Source organism: Mastomys coucha, unplaced genomic scaffold, assembly GCF_008632895.1.
Source record: "Mastomys coucha isolate ucsf_1 unplaced genomic scaffold, UCSF_Mcou_1 pScaffold5, whole genome shotgun sequence".
Lineage (NCBI taxonomy): Eukaryota > Metazoa > Chordata > Mammalia > Rodentia > Muridae > Mastomys > Mastomys coucha.
Window position 1 is genome coordinate 13,350,754 of NW_022196911.1, and position 17,269 is coordinate 13,368,022.

General features: G+C 48.4%; 1 protein-coding gene across 2 annotated transcripts in view; it reads left to right on the forward strand.

The window, feature by feature from the left end:
- Nucleotides 1–17,269, forward strand: part of LOC116079208 (ribosomal protein S6 kinase alpha-2) — a 234,915-nt gene that overhangs the window by 59,474 nt on the left and 158,172 nt on the right. Inside the window, exon 1 of one of the 2 annotated variants that reach the window (XM_031355058.1) lies at nucleotides 3,351–3,565. The exons of the other annotated variant lie outside the window; for it this stretch is intronic. Coding sequence (XP_031210918.1) covers nucleotides 3,515–3,565 — 51 coding nt within the window. The 5' untranslated portion in view covers nucleotides 3,351–3,514. Of the gene's footprint in view, nucleotides 1–3,350; nucleotides 3,566–17,269 lie in introns of those variants that run through there. 2 annotated transcript variants of the gene reach the window in all.

A 17,269-nucleotide genomic window follows, 5' to 3' on the forward strand; every position in this document is an offset into this window, starting at 1 on the left:
CCAATTACGTTTTCTTTTATAAGAGTTACCTTGGTCATGCTGTCTCTTCACAGCAATAAACCCCAAACTAAGGCAACCATGAAACTCATATTGGATTTAAAAGGGACCTAGGTTACCTAACTAGAAGTGTGCTGTGTGCAAAGCCTCAACTCCCTCATAAGTTCCCTGAAAGGTGTGCCACTAGGTGGAAGCCTGTGAGAGACAGAAGGCACAGGCCTGTTAGAGGAGGGGCACAGATGGAAGAGGCAGCCCAGCAGAGAGAGAGAGAGAGAGAGGGAGAGGGAGAGGGAGAGGGAGAGGGAGAGGGAGAGGGAGAGGGAGAGGGAGAAGGAGAGGGAGAGGGAGAAGGAGAGGGAGGGAGGAGAGGGAGAGGGAGAGGGAGGGAGGAGAGGGAGAGGGAGAAGGAGAGGGAGAAAGAGAGGGAGAGAGGGGAGAGAGAGCAGCAGAGCTGGGGATCCAAGCAGCAGAGAGAGAGAGAGACCAGCAGAGCAGAGCTGGGGATCCAAGCAGCAGGGAGAAGGTCCGTGGGGCAGCTACAGCAGTGCAGTCTAAGACTCGGAGAGAGAAGCATTAACCATACAACCTTCTTCGTACATAGTCTGGGTGGTTATAGTTCTAATGAGGAGAAGAGCTAAACAGTCTTCTAAAAGCACCAGTCTGATCATACAGTGACTTTTAAGGGACAGTTTTAGAGACAAAGTGTGCACAAGTCAAGAAGCAAACACGTGGTGACAAGTCAAAGAAAGAAAAATCTAATTACAGCATCAGAAAGAATATGCCCTAGTGTAGATCCAGAAGGCCTTCCTTCTTTCCTGTGTCTGTGTGTGTGTGTGTGTGTGCTCACATGCACACACATGCGTGCACAGACACACACACGTGCACACTGCACATGTGGAGGTCAGAGGTCAACTTTGGGTGTTGTTTCTCACATTATGTCTTCTTTCTTGAGACACGAGACAGTCTGTCACCAGCTGAACTCACCAAGTAAGGCTAGGCTGGCTAGCCATCGAGCCCCAGGGATTGACCTGGCCCTGCCTCCTCAGTGCTGGGGCTGTAAGTGTGTACTACTGTGCCTGGGTTTTCTTACTTGGGTCCTGGGGTTGAACTCAGGTCCTCACATTAAACAGTCCCCGCTGCTCCGCTGGTTCTGCCTTAGCTCCTATTGTAGTGAAGTGTGAATTTCAGTGTATAGCTTGTGAGACTGGAACCACCAGAAGGCCCGATAATCAAAGACTTGAAAGCTCGAATGCAAAGAGGATTGATGGGAATTCTCAGCAAGAATGTGGATGGAGAGCCGGGCAGTGGTGGTGAACGACTTTAATCCCAGCACTTTGGAGGCAAAGACAGGCGGATTTCTGAGTTCGTGGCCAGCCTGGTCTACAGAGTGAGTTCCAGGACAGCCAGGGCTACACAGAGAAACCCTGTCTTGAAAAACCGGAATAAACCATAAAAGACTTGCCCACTAACATCCAGAGGCATTGGGGACCAGCCAGTGGAACTGTGTCAAAGATGCAGTCACAACAGGCTAACTTACCAGGCTGGGGAGGACCCTGTCCTGAAGGAATACCAGAGCACACCTACTTTTCTGCTTTTGACACTTCTTGCCCCACTGCCTTTCGTTAAATGCTCACAGCATCCCTCCTCCTCACAGCCCTCCCCCTCCTCCAGGTCTTTCCATGGGTGTCTGCTATCTGAAACTAAGACATGGTGGCTCTAGGGACTCACTCCTCTGTGGCCCTCAAGTCACCAGTTCTCAACCTGTGGGTCATGACCCCTTTGGGGGTCAGATGAACCTTTCATGGTGGTTGCCCAAGACCAATGGAAAACTCAGATATTTGCATTAAGACTCATATCATAACAGCAGCAAAAGTGCAGTTATCAAGTAGCAGTATGAAAATAATTGTATGGCTGGGGGTCACCACGGCATGAGGAACCGTACTGAAGGGTCGCCGTGTTAGGAGGTTGAGAACCACTGCCCTAAGTGAAGCAGTTTGCTTTCATGGGTCCTACTCCTGAGACCTGGGTCCTGAGGTCGCCAGCACTCTGTTCTTTATTGTTTCTAGTCCGGCTCTTCCCCAACTCCAAAGACTCATGTAAACCTTACATAACCTGCCAGGCTTCTCTTTGTCCTCGTGGGACAACACTGCTGGATGTTCTCTGAACAGGCAGCAGCCATCTCAGACCCCACATTGGGGTTTTCCCTGACACTGTCAAGCTCACCATTCCTGTGACATCATCCACATTCCTGTGAATGGCCGTGTGACTCTTTGGCCCCTTTCTCCCTGCATCTTCAGTGGCACTTTTCCTACTTCAAACCGTGTTAACCTGGAAACACAGTGTCTTTACATTGGTGGAGTCATTCACCAGTGAAGTGGTGGGTGCTTCCAAACCCACCTCTACCCTCACGCCTGGAGTACTCAGCTACACCTCAGTTGCTCGCCTTCTCACTAGAGTCTCCATCCATGGACAGCACCTATCTTGTCCATTGGTCTCTGTCCTCAGCTCTGTTTCTCACCAGCAGAGATCCAGGGTTGCCCTGTACCCTTGCTTTCTAAGAGAAGTGTTCTCTCCATGACAACATCTGGAGCTGACAACAGCAGAGAATATTCTCCTGACAGACCACATCATCGAAGGCCCAGACGCACCCTCACCTCTGAGCCTGTGAGAACGTTTTTAGTTCTTCCTAGTATATAGCCACACTCTTTGATGTGTGTGTGTATATGCACATATGCTGTATTAATAGAGTTCATGGTGTTGAGCAAGTTGTGCCCATTTAAACTGGGTGCAGTGCTCATGGTACAGCCTTTCTTTCTCACCACATCATTACCCAGCTGCCAAAGATGTTCTGCCATCAGTCTTCAAGTGCTTGAGATATCTGTGGCCATAGATCCAAGGGTTCTGTGCATGTCTAGCATGGGAGTGGGCAGCTTTGCCATTAACTGTGTCACCTTGAGTGTATGGCTTCCATTCTCCGAGGTTCAGGTTTCTTTAGTAGAGAACCTTCCAGAGGCAGAAGAACATTGGAGCATTTATGCCACAAGAGTAGAATCTATAAGACAAATCACCAAATAATGTTATGAATATGAGAAGAACCACTCAGCACTCATGGGACCTGTCTGTCTTCCTGGGAGCATGGACTCCCAGTAGAGACTGAGATCGCACTACTGCGGCTCCCACCAGCTGCCACAGTGGCTCACTCTGGTTTGGCCTTCTCTCTGGACTGCCAGATTTGCGGCCTACCGTGTTACACTGGCTGCCCAGTAGAAAGAGCAGCACTATATTAAGTAAGTGACCCTAGAGTTTGGCTAAGCCAGTTACTAAATGTGGGATGGCTGTATCCTGGCCGGGAGCAGCTGTGTATTGCCCTCCGCTGACTTTCAGATGATCTCGAACCTCCCGAGTGTTTACAAACCATGCTGGAGGCCAGCTCGGTGATGCAGAAGAGTAGGGTGCTTGAAGAATAAGACCATGTTGCTTCCTGGCCCAAATCATCGTCAGCTCTAACCTAAGCGACATGCTTTCTCGGCTCCGCCGCGTGGCCTCTAAATTCTATGGGCTACTGTTAGTAAGTACTCTGCTGTCGTTTTTGTGGAGGAGCCTGTGGAGAGGGTCAGGGTGTGGGCTTTGTCTTTTGCTGGTTCTCAGTCCTCTTGGGAAGCCGTCAGTCACGTGATCACTTCTGCATAGAGAAGGTGGCATTTGAACTCTCTCCCCTCTCGGCTTACTGTTACCTCACAACTTCAAGTATGTTGTCTGACACATTTCCTTTGCCCGTTTTCTTACTGCCTTCCTTCCCGATCCCCTTTGAGATTTGGGGTGTACAAGTTCCCCCGATCTGCTCAGCACTGCAGCCTGAGGAGCAGGGCTGAGCTCTCCTCCGTGTGCTGAAGTCCCGTTACCACGGCCGGTCTCTATGCCTGCGGTCATGAGCTCCCTGGTGCTCTGGTTCCTTTCCTGCCATCCCTCTCTTGGTCATGTTTTCAATACTGGCTGGCAGTTTATGCCAGGCTTGTGGCGGTGCTGAGGATGATGAGACCCACTGGCTTCCTTGTCTCCCTTGCACATTTCCACCCGGATGCTTTCGTCCATGGTCCTTTGTCCTTCCTTGACCCTGCCTCAAACCCTAGGAGTGTCCAACACTTTTGGAGAAAAATCTGGAGTTATCCTTAGGTGGGGGGGTCTCGGGGACTTGTCTTTTAGCACAGAAACATGCCCAAGGAAGCATAGTGTCTCAGAAACCTGGGAGGGACACGAAAAGGTGTAAGAGAGAAAAATTGGGCCAGGGTGTGTGTGTTGAAGAGGCCCCTGAGCAAGGGGTGATGTGTGAGCAGAGAGCTGTTTATGCAGAGGAGCCTGGCAGGTGCCATGCTGTGTTAGAAGGGGAGTCAACCTGGAGGTTGTTGGAGCAAGTGGGACGCAGGTGAGGAAGGCCTCACAGCATAGGCCCATGAAATCACAAGGGAACAGACAGTCCCCAAGCAAGAGGTCTAGGGACCAGAGCATTGTTTCCACAGCTGTTGGAGTCACATACCAGGAAGAATACAGCAGAGCACATTTCAGACCTCCTAACACCCGATTCTTCCTGAAAATAGAAGTTTCTGCTTTTATTATTGTGCCGGAAAAACCCTCTCTAATACATAGGTGAACTGTATGCTATTGACGGTCACAGATGCTATGGTACTTAGGACCAAAGTAACAGGCTTTCTTTTCATTAATGTCTCTATAAAGCTTTGCAGATCAGGGGCCAGGGATACAGACTGGTCAGTAAAGTTCTTGCTCAGGAAGCAGAAGGTTCTGAATTTGAATCCCCAGAGTCCACATAAAAAAGCTAGGCATGAGGGCTCAGTGCGTAGGGGTACTTTCTGCCAAGCTTAATGACCTGAGTTCAATCCCTATGTCTCACATGGAGATGGGAGAGGGCTAGCTCACAAAGACTGTCCTCTGACCCCTATGTGCATGTAAAGGTACATACCTCTCAAATAAATTAAAAAAATAAAGAAGTATTATGAGCTGGATATGGTGGTATATTTGGATCACTGGAAAGGGGAGACAGGAGGACCTCTCAGGTTTGCTAGCTAGCCCATATAGCTGAGTTGGCAAGCTCCAGCTTCAATGAAGGACCCTGTCTCAAAAGCAAAAGGGTGAATGACTGAGAAAGACCCCTGAAATCTCCTCTGTTCTACACGCACACATGTGGACACACACACCACACACATAGACACATGTACACACATCCATGCACACATATGACACACAGATACATACATGCATACAGACAGACTCCCGCACACACATGTACATATGCACATACAACAAACAGATACACACACAGGCATACACATGCATACACACAGATAGACATATACACACAGATACATACATATTCACAAGCATGCCCCCACATCCCCACACACATGGATGCACAGAAACACACATGCACAGAAAGAGATGTAAACACACATAGGGACATGTACATATACATGACAGACTCACAGCTGAGACATGTGGCAAACAGCTTCACACCTGTGCACAGCACACATGTGCAGAGGCCTCCATTACCAGAGGTTTCCCTGGGAAAGTGAAGAGAGCAGAATTCTGTTTTTCACACAGGCACACAGCTTTGTTTTAATACCTTTGGCCATTTAAAACTGAGGCCACCCAGCTGCCCCCAGGACTTGCTTTGGCAAAGGTATGATTTCCTGCATAAAAGGTTTGGATCCAATTTATAAAATGAGAAAATGGAGGTTAACCAAGGGACTTACTTGATTTCCCAGAAGGTGATGATGAGAGAAGGAGCTGTGTGGGCAGCCTCAGGGCATCTGCCCTGGGAATGAACTGTGCCTCATTTATGGGAAAAACCCCCAGCTGGATTAACTGATCCTGTGGGTCAGAGAAGACAGAGCTATGTAAATCTCCCAGCCTTCCTTGCCTCTCCCCCACCTCCCTCTGTGCGAGCATGTGTGTATGTGTGCATGTGTATTCATGTGTGTGTGTGTTTGTGCATGTGCCTTGTGTGCATGCATGTGACTGCACGTGTGTGTGTGTGTATGTGTGTATGTGCACATGTGTGTGTGTGCATGTGTCTATGTAAAGCTGCCTGTCACCACTGGGTTGTACTTGTATCAAAATCAGGTTGTTGCAGAGGGAGGGTTGACAGAATTCCTGTGTGCTCTCTATACTGACCGACCTGCTCCGATGACCCATGTTGCAGAAGAGAATAAGTTAACTTTGTCCTGTAGAACTTCTGTCCTGGACAGGAGGGATACCCTTCCCAGCAGAGGACATGTGTGTAAAGAGCCATAGAAAAGGGCCTGTGGAGGTTGCTTAGTCATCAAAGTGCTTACCTCTGCCCTGAAAGCAGGAAGGCCTGAGTGTAAGCATCAGGATTAGTGTAAAAAGGACAGACATGGTGCACACTTTCGAAAACAGTGCTGAGGAGGCAGAAACAGGAGAGTCCCTGGGCTTGCTGGCCAGCTAGCCTAGCCTAATTGGGAAGTGACAGCTGAAGTTGACCTCTGAGTGCCACATGGATGCTTGCAACACATACACACACAGAAAGAGAGAGAGAGAGAGAGAGAGAGAGAGAGAGAGAGAGAGAGAGAGAGAGAGAGAGAGAGAGAGAGAGAGAGAGAGAGAGAGAGAGAGACAGAGACAGAGACAGAGACAGAGACAGAGACAGAGAGACAGAGACAGAGGCAGGCAGGCAGACAGACACAGACAGACAGACAGACAGACAGACATAGAGACCTGTGATGGCTATACCTGGCTACTTTGCACCTGTTCTGTGGAATCCCTGTACCCACCCTGGAGGTACGACATCCACCCAATTGGCCCAGCAGTACTAGATCTAAGTGAGTCCAAGGGGTTTCCTAGGAATTTAGAGTCGGCCTCAGCTTTGCTTGGATCCCAGGCCACTTGTCTTGCCATGTTTTTGCCTCTCCACTTGTGCACTTGCAGGCACCGCTAGCCTTCTCCTCCTCTAGGTTGGGAGTCCCATATCTACATATCAGCTGCAGTCTGAGTTCTAGGGCAGAGAGCTCTACAAGGGCATTTTGGGAGGCCATGATGTGCAGGGCATTCTCTATAGCAGCTCAACCGGGTTTTCATGTCAGTCTAGATTGGATTCTGTTTTAAGGATACTGGTAGTTTCTGCAGGACCAAGAAACAGTGTAAACTCACATGAAAACATGAGGTGCAAGGAATCAGGAGAGAGGAGGGAGGAAGGGAGGGAGAGAGAGAGAGAAAGAGAGAGAAGAAGAGGAAGAGGGAGTGGGAGTGGGAGAGGGAGAGGGAGAGGGAAAGAGAGAGAGGGGAAAATGATTCTTTGAAATCAAAGACGGTGAAAGCACCGTCTTTGTGTACTAAGGAGTGGGTCAGCTATGCTTGAAGCAAGAGGGAGCACACTGTGCCATGCTCACCGCCGTTTGCCCTTAGCTGTCATTAGAGTCCTGTGGTAAGACAGTGGGATTTGTTCTCCCCGAGCTCTGCATCCTGACCGTGGCACAGAAGAGGGTGCTTCAGCAGCATCCTTTCTCAAGAAATGTAGGTCACCTGGAAGAAACCAAGGTGAAGAGCCCACTAGACCACGTGTCCCTTCTGGGCAGCTGTTAGCCGCAGACACAGATGCAGCTCACGGCTCACAGGCACAGACCTGCTTTTTCTCTAAAGGGGACCTTGGCCGCAAGCAGAAGTCGAGTGTGACACGTGTCACGTAGACTGAGCTGCTACAAGGAGATGGTAGCATGAAGTGAGGAGTTTGTGGTATTACCACAGGTGGAGACTGATGCTCTGTCCTGTGGGGATGTGGTGCCCTGGAGTCCCGTTAAGCCTTTCCTTGGGAACCGCAGGCAAACTGGGAACAGCAGCACAGGTCCCTGCGTGGGGATGGCTGGTGCCAGATTCAAAGTGCCACAGATCCGAGGCTGGCTAGCCATTGAGATGGCTGCTTTCCTTGCCTGCATCTTGACCTGGTCCTGGAGCAAAGTGCATTGTCCAGAGTGTTGAGATCTGTGGTTCGTGGACTGTGTGACTCGGTCCTCGCTTCTCCCATTGAGTCCTACCATCTTTGCTTATCTTCAAGCTCTGTCTTGCAGATGTTGCTTCTGAATCTGGTGCCTGTATTACTTTCATCAGAAGTCATCCCACATTCTCTTCCTGGTCATGGCCTCCTAGTGGCTTAGGAGTATATATACACATGGGCTCAGGTATTCATGAGGTGTAGATGTGTGAGCGAGTGTGGCGAATAAGTATGTGTACACATGTGAGCATGTATGCACACATATATCCTGGAAGACTACTCATGCCGAGAGCCCCCAGGATTCTCTGTTCATTCTGGTTTCTTTCCTCTCATCTTCTCAGTCCCAATCCTGTTTATCCCACAGTAGGCATGGACAGCCTCCATTAAGGACTAGTTGTAACTGGCTGGCTGACTCTAATATTGGTAAACTCCAGTGAGCTCTCTGAACTTTGGAGTTCCACCTGGAAAGTAAAGGATTCAGGCTGAAATCCAGGGCCTTTGCAGAGCTGAAGTTCTGTAGATGAATTCCTTATTGATTAGTGGCTGTGTCCCATGGACCTCATTCTGTACCGGGCACTCCCTAACTTGGCCTCCTGCCCACAGTAGCCCTGGTGGTTTGCCCTCTCTTTCTAGTCTCTCCTTTCTTCTTCCAGTCCTGACTCAGTGTCCTTTTCCCCAGATCTCTCTCCCACCGAAGAATGCTGATTCTGTGGGCTCTGGTTGTCATCCTGAACCTATCTCAGCCAGAAATCAAGCCTTTGCCATGGGGGTATCTCATTCTGCCTGAGATGCCTGGGGAGCCTTCTCTGAAGTGTGCGTAATAGGTAGTTCTGGTGAAGGCACAGGCTCAGGGCAGACCCCACCAGTGCATCATGCAGAAGCTGGATTCTTGAGCCTGTCATGGCTGCTTCATGCCACATGGCAGATAAAGTCTTAGCATCAAGTGACTCAAGGTCAGCAGGACACAAGAACCCACACCAGCATTAATCCAGCTCAAGGACTAGTGGTTGTATACTTGTTGCTAATCCTGTAAGCTAAGCCATGAGGAATGTGGTCACAGGGAGTTCTCACCTCTCTGACATCTGGGTTAGTGTTGATAAGAACCCTCTGGGACTGCTGAATCCTCTTGAGATGTTTTGGTGCAGTGGTTTTCCCTAAAGAACCAAACGTCTACCAGAGCACAATCCACAAGAAGGGTATCCCCTGGCCCACATGCCTGACTTCACAGGGACCCCTGATAGTACACCTAAAAGTGGCCCTGCCTGGAAACTCACCAGCGGTTGCTGTCCTTTTGTGATAGTGGGTGGAGCTGGCCATGGGCCAGGAGGCGGAGGTTCCTCCAGACATGGGCTCAAAATGCCCAGGCCTCTGAGCTTTTATTTTCCTAAATGTAAAAGGAAGATATTTAAAGGAATCAGTTTGTCCCAAAATCTTAACCGCCCCTGCTGTTTTTCAATATGATTTTCACGTTTTAACTTGGAACACTCCGTTTTACAAACAATATTTTTTTTCAGTTTGGTTATCCAAATGTATAACTGTGAATCAAATTATGATCGAAGTAAGCCGGCTCAGTCACCACCACTCTAAACAGGTAGTTAGTGTGGTGGATTTTATTTTTCCCCCTCCTTTGTGTGGTACTGAGATGGAACCTAGAGCCTCGTGCTTGCTTAGGAAATGCTCTACCATTGAGCTTTTCATCCCAGGTATGGGGAACCAATAACCCTCTGTAAATAAGTAGCCCTCAGCTTTATTATGGGGCACAAATTCACAAGACACTGGAAATCTGAAAATTTTGTAGAACTCCTGTCTCTGCCTGAGAAGACTAAAGGAACCTAAGAATAGATGTTCTAAAGCCTCTTCTGGCATCAAAACCCAGCATTCCTGTGATCTGTATCCTATGTGTAAGAAGATAAACTCGTTTCTAGGAGATCTCAGGACCGGCTGGAGGTAGAACAGAAGCTGGAAAGCAGTGCAGAGAGCCACGGAGTACAGCTGGCCACGGGGCAGTGTGCAGTGTGTGCAAGTGAGATGCTGCCAGTCATGGGGAAAGGATGCAGTTGGAGAACCATCATCTACCCTTGCTATGGAAAACTGGCAGGGCAGGGCAGGGCGGGGAAGGGGAGGGCAGGGTGTATGGGGGGGTCAGTGGCTCCCAGGAGGAATAGAGTTGATGGGAGTCCCCCAAGGAGAGATTGGTCTGTCTGTCTTCAGGATTGCACTGTAATTCTGCAGAAAACAAGAGAGGTCAAACACACTGGACCGGAATCTATGAATACAGAAGGACATAGAAGGAGGATAAGAATACAAAGTCCTATAGGGTTGGCAGTGAGTGCAGATCCTTTTGGACGTGTAGAGAAGAGAGGGGGAAGGGTGGGTGGAGGTGGAGGGACAGGAGGATAATGAGCTGTGCCCAGGGGAAGGAATGCTGCCTCAAGGGAGTGGCTGAAGGCTCAGTAAGAACACCAGACCCACGGGGCTGGAGAGATGGCTCAGTGGTTAAGAGCACTGACTGCTCTTCCAGAGGTCCTGAGTTCAAATCCCAGCAACCACATGGTGGCTCACAGCCATCCTAATAAGACCTGATTCCCTTGTCTGAAGACAGCTACAGTGTACTTACATATAATGAATAAAATAAATATTAAAAAAAAAAAAGAACACCAGACCTCAGTCAAGTATTAGTGGGTAGACAGAGTGGGCCTGGTGATGCTGGCAGGGAGTGAGTTGAAGCCCCTCAGACAGATGTGGTACTGGGAGGCACCAGGCCTGAGGCAAAGGAGAAGATCCAATAAGAGTGTGGTCTAAGCTCGGCAGTGATGGCACATGCCTTTAATCCTAGCACTTGGGAGGCAGAGGCAGGTGGATTTCTGAGTTTGAGGCCAGCCTGGTCTACAGAGTGAGTTCCAGGACAGCAGCCGGGGATACCCATAGAAACCCTGTCTCGAAAAAACAAAAGCAAAAACAAAACAAAAGAGCATGGTCTATTGAGTTTCCACTGTGGAGCTTGAGGACCAATGAACGAAAAGCAGTTTCCTGACAAGCGTTGCCTTTCCTTCACCAGGCACCAGCGGAGTCCTCCCTGCAGTTGGTGCTAAAACTGGCTGTTACTGGCCAAAGCAGCTGCATGGGTGTGAAACTTTAGGGTAGAGGTTAGATGTCCAGGGCTCAGCTTACTGGAATTCACTGTTTACCCCGGGCTGGCCTCTAACTCATGGGCATCCTCCTGCCTCTGCCTCCTTATTTTTGGGATTACACTGTGAGCCACCACACCTAGCACTTTGCATGGTGTCATCTATCTGGAATGCACCGTGGAGGGGCAACAGCAGCCCTCACAGTAGTGAGGAGGGGAAGCTGTGGACGGAGCACAAGTCCTCTCCAGTTCATCTCCTGTTTATTCCATTTGTTCCTCAAGCAAGAAGTGCTGGCTGTGCCCCGGTTGCCTTCAGGTTCTTCTCTGAGGGGGTGGGGATAGAGACTGCAAGCTGCAGAGCCCCTGCAATTTCAGCAGTCCCTGCTATGCAAGATGCAATCGAAATTCTGCAGTTAAAATACAAGTTTTACAGTCCCCTGTGCTTCCACCTAATAATCTTTGCTACACTCTTCGGTATTCTCTACCTGTAGTAGCTTTGCCGTCTCTACTGAGAGGAACCAACTAAGGACATTGTAAAATTCAGAGTTTGCAGAGACGTTTGTTTGTGTGCAGACTCGTCAGCGCCACAGGAGCAGGCACAAGTCCCAGATTCCTGACACAATTCTGAAACGACTTCACCTCAGGAGAGGGCACAGTAGCTGTAGCAGAGAGTATTCAACCCCAGCCAGTGCCAGTCTGTCATAAATGACACTGCTGAGCCTCCCATTGGTGCTGCCTGGTGTGTGGGTTCACTAGGAGGGGAGATGGTGCCCCTTTCATTGCCAATAATGTCTCAGAGTGAGGAGGGACCAACAGAAATGGCTCAAAACAGGGCTGCAATGTTTAGTACTGTCTGGGAACAAGGGAATTAAGATCAAACCCATATGGAATGCTAAGAAAGCAGCAAATACTATTCACATGCATAGACTGACAGATTATCAGTGGACCCAACAAGTTTCCTCAGTAACCGCGGTGGAGCTTTCCAGAAAAGTCTACAGAGGTCAGTAGTGGCCATGCGGTTTCCCATCATAAGCCTAAGCAGTTAGTGTTATCATTAGTTATGAGTTATCAGCATGGCTGATAGAAAGGGAAGAAAGGTTTCAGACTTACCCCAGAACCCCAAGCTGCTTCTGGGATGCCACATCCCTCTCTCATCTGTAGCCAGTGAGCCTGGCCACCATCCCGAGACACTGTCTGCAGAACCTCCAGCCCTTCCAAGAGGCTGCAGATGCCACACCTGCGTCTGCAGGTACTACGTGCCCTAGGTTTTCTGGGGCTCTTGGGAACAAGGCCTGCACCTGCACAAAGACAAGGAAATCCTTTAGGACACATGACAACTCAGCGATCGTCCACGTACCACACGTGGAAGTGAACAGGATGGCACATCTGGTGTCTGCTATGGCTCCACACCAGGCTTGAGTGTGAGGTCAGGGTCCTGCGCTTGCGTGCTGTCTTTTCCAACTGTGCTTCACCGCTCCTGGCTAAAGCAAGGCTGAGCCAAGGGAAGTTTGATGGAGCAGGAGCTGGTTTTCCTGTGTCTTTTGAATGAAGAACCACAACAGGATGGTTGCATTCTCTGTTAAACTGTGTGGGTTGACAAAATCAAGAGCCACTGGGTGGGCAATTGTTTTAATTATTATTTTTTGTCTGTTTTTGTTTTGTGAGACAGGGTCTCAGTATGTAGACCTGGCTGGCCTGGAAATCCCTATGGAGATCAGGCTAGCCTTGAACTCACAGAGATCCACCTGCCTCTGCCTCCTGCTGTTGGCAGGTGTGTGAAGGCATTCACTACCACATCTGGCATTGAACATTTTAAAGATCGGTAATTCTCGTTCTAAATGCTGGATATTTGGGTTCAGAGGGAGGCCAGGGTTGCTGTCTATGGAGGCCCCTCTCCTTGGCTCCCAGGTTGCCCCTCCTCATCCCATCCTCACAGGTCCACCCTGTCCATATGAATATATGGCACCTCTGGAGCAGTGATATCAGAGGTGTATGCCACCATAAGCTTACAGGTGATACTTTATAATAGCAGCCATTCTTTGAGAGATGCACTTCAGTTCTGCAGGAGAGCATGTGGACTCACACTCTCAGGGAATGAGGCTAACCTATCATTAACTTCCAAATTGAGGTGCCTTTTACTCAATATTTCAGTGTTCATGATTGTGTTCTAAGGAAACCATGTAACACTCATTAATGGTTTGTGCCCTAGAAAGTTCTACGTGTCGTTATGTCTGATCTGCAGGAAAGTCTAGTGATGACTGTGAGGTTGCACGAAGAAATCAGGCATTAAGACAGTGTGTATTGCAATAGGTCTGCTTGGTGAATCTTTTGTCGACTACAGATGTCCCACCAGTCTTCCTGTATTGCTGATCCTTTTGGTGGTTGAGCTATTGATTACGGAAGTAGTCATTTACCTCATGTTTCTTCAAACAGACTTCATGCCCACGAGGGAGGTACTATTTATCTCTCTTGCCTCTGCATCCTGGTACCAATACTGTCTTCATGTCTCCTGTGTGGAGACAAGCATTCCTCTTTGTTCAATAACCTCCCCACCCCCGCTTCCCCCTCTCCTACCCTCTCCTCTCCTCCTCTGCCTTTCTCGATTTCTCTGTGTGACGCACACACAGGAGAAGATAACAGCTCTGACTCTGAGAGGCAGGATAACGATTTCTCTCCTTTTAAAAACAGCATCCTGATCCATCTGATCTTTGAAAGAGCTCCCTATTCAAAGCACTGTATGGTCAGGGTACACTCTACAGAAAGCTTGGCAGCACGACAAAAGAGAAACTCTGCACACACACATATGTGTATACGTGCAGGCACGTAGGCATGCAATAGCAAGCAGTGAAAAAAGAGGCCAGGGGTTTGAAGGAGAGCGGGGAGGGGCATATGGGAGGGGTTGTAGGACGGAAAAGAGAGAAATTTTACAATTAAATTATAATCTTTTTTTTTTAAGCCATCCCTGAACATTCCTCAGTTCTAATGGGAAATGCTACTAGTATTCAAGACTAACTTTCAGAACTCCGAATTTCCTGTGACTCTTACAAGTGTGGTAAACCTAAGAGCCGCTACTACCGCATCTGTGACCCTTATTCCAAAGTGTATGAGGAAAGAGTCTCCTTTAGGTGAGACTTCCTCTACGCCTTGCTGACAGCATCCTTCTTTGGAGGCAGACAGACCCCCTGTTGTCCCAGGAGCCCTCTAGCCCTGGGCAGGGCCAACAGAGGAGCAGCAGGAGAGTGTCCACCAAGTCAGAGACTGAATAAGTGAGCCCACGGTTTTCAATTTTTTTTTTTAATTACTAAGACTTAATTTGGAAAACAACTCTTTTGTCTTAATATTTTTAGGATATTTGGTTGACTTTTCTTCCTGTCTCATTAGTACTTCTGGGACATCATCTTTGGATAGCCAGCCTGTGTCTCACATAAATGCCACAGGTCTCTAGTGAGGGTCACGGCTTTACCTTTATATGCAGTGGGAAGGCACCAGGGCCAGGCAAAGCTTCCACAGCAAGGGTCACTAGGAAGCAGGGGATTCTGGAGAAGGCATGTTTCTCTCTTTTCTCCTGAGAGGTCACCTGACCCCCCCGCAGATGACTTCCTTGTCTAGTCACCCTGGTTGGGCTTCCATGCTAATGGCGTGTTCGCCCTGTTTGTGTAGTTTATGCCGATAGAACCATCATTGCTCTCTGCTGGGTGCTGCTGTGTGTGGCTCAGCTGTCCCCCCACCTCAGGTACCCACTGCAGTTACACCCATTTCTTCCATTGCTGCTGGACATTCAGTTATCTCCAGTGAATGGCTCTTATGCCCTAGGCAGTTGTAGGTACTTATGGGCATATTCTCTGAACGTACGCAGCATTCTGATCTCTCTATCTCAGAACTGATGCCCAGGGCACCGTTACTCTGATCAGATTGAGCCTTTGATTGCCAAATGCATCCTGCACTATTGGCTCATATCCCTTCCAGTCTTGTGAGAGGATACCAGGGTTTTAATAGCTACGGGTTCTTTTGAATTATAGCAAGAGAGATGGATCGCCTTGCTTGCAGAGAATCTTTAATTTTTCATTAGAATCATGAGAAATTAAGGTTTCTCAGCTTTCCCTCCAGTTGCCTACCTACCAGCCTCACCCTGCCTCAGTTCTATCTTTAGAGTGCACAGACCCAAGGCCAAGACTGTGTAAAGTGGTCCAGCTTGAGTGACAGCTGAGCCTCTCCTTGGAGTGGTGACAGACCTCCGATGCTACCATGCCCATCTCCTCTTCTGTCTTGCAACGGGACATCTGATCCCAGGATGGTGGCACGGTACGAGACCCAGCCTGTTACTCATCACCCTTATCCGCTAAGTTGTCTTCAGTAGCTCCTCATCTTGAGTGCCTCTGGTTCAAGAGGAGACCTCGTCTGTTGTGGTAATCATTTAATCTTGATTGAGGGTTTCTACCCTGCCATTGATCATTGAGTTCCCAGATGAAAGACACATATTTTTATATTTATAATAAGCCTGTAATGCACTAGAGTTGGGCAGATATCTACCCTCTAAGTTATTAAAATCTACTTCCCTATCAATAACCCCAAGTTATAACTTGCCTTGTTCCATCTGGGCAGCACTTAATCAATCTAATCAGCCATCCCTCATGGCCATGTTTTCATGATTCACCTACCCATGGCATCTTCTCCCTTCTCCACCTCCTTCTTTTCCTTCCTTGTGGTCCCTTGCCTCAGAACCCTAGCCAGGGATGGAAACTCTGCCTATCTCTATTCTGCCCAGCTATAGGGGGTAGGCATCTTTATTCACCAATCAGGAATAACTTGGGAGACAAGGTCACATTGAATCTCTTTCTCCCTGGGGACAATCAGGGCCAGCATTCAGCATCACAATACATAGCAACAGACCAAACCTCAACCCTTGTCTCAGCCTAGAAGAAGTATCTCAGCTGGTCACATCAAACTAGCTCTGGCTCTAGACTTGGGTTTTGATAATCATTAACAAGTAACCTTGTACAGTGCCTCAGAGGTGGGGAAAGCTTCAGAGTCAGTCAGGTCCTAGACACTGTGGTGAACATTCCCCATCTTGGCACATTAGGACCACCAAGCAATGGCTTACGTCTGGGAAGCAAGTGCATCCTAGCTGAGCTGGACTTCATTGTTTCTGTAATGCCACATAATAAGATATCCTAAGTTTCAGAGTGTTAAATGTAGCCCTGGGCATATTGCTTAACTGCCCATTCAAGCCCTTTCTCTTCCAGTAGCTCTAAAGTAGATAGTTCTTATGTCTGAAGATAGAGTCTATTCCCTAAGTATGTATAAGTATCAATAAAAACCTTTTAGAGGGTTGTTGTGTTTACATATAAGTGCAACATTCACTGAGACATCCTTAGTCTTTGTTTAACCAAGTGTGTGTGTGTATGTGTGTGTATGTATGAGTGTGTGTATGAGTATAGGTTATGAGGGTGTGCGTGTGTATGAGTGTGTGTATGTATGAGTGTGTATGAATGTATGAATGTGTGTGTATGAGTGTGTATGAGTATATGTATATGTGTGTGTGTGTATGTATGAGTGTATTTGTGTCTGAGTGTGTGTGTATGAGTGTATGTGTGTGCCTAGTAGAGGTCTTCCAGCATTGCAGTGGGGTGTGGAAGAAATCTGCTAACAGGTTAAGAATATTCTGATTTTTACAAAGCACTATAAAACCCATACTATCTAAAATCTGTATATTTTTCAACAAGCAAATATTAATAAGTAAATATTTATGAACTAGGAACTCTCCCTGAGTTATCTTCTTCTCTCCAGAATTTCCATTGTGTGGGTTCTCCATTTAACCCTGTCCTTGCTATGAGAGAAAGCAAGTTCATTAGGGTTCACAGTGCCTCTGGAATCTGACAATAATGACCACTTCTTTCTCCTCTCAGATCTCAGAAGCCCACAGTTGCATACAAAATGGTGTGGGGGATTTTATTATGGAGTCCAGACTATGCAGGGTGTGACTTTGCTCTACCCCCTGTATTCCCAGCTGTTAACAGATGCCGCGGACCGGGATTTCTTGCGGGGTCCCTTGTTCCACAGGACAAGGGATTCTGGCCAGGTGGGCACGGGATTCAGCTTTGACAAACAGACTACACACGGGTGGT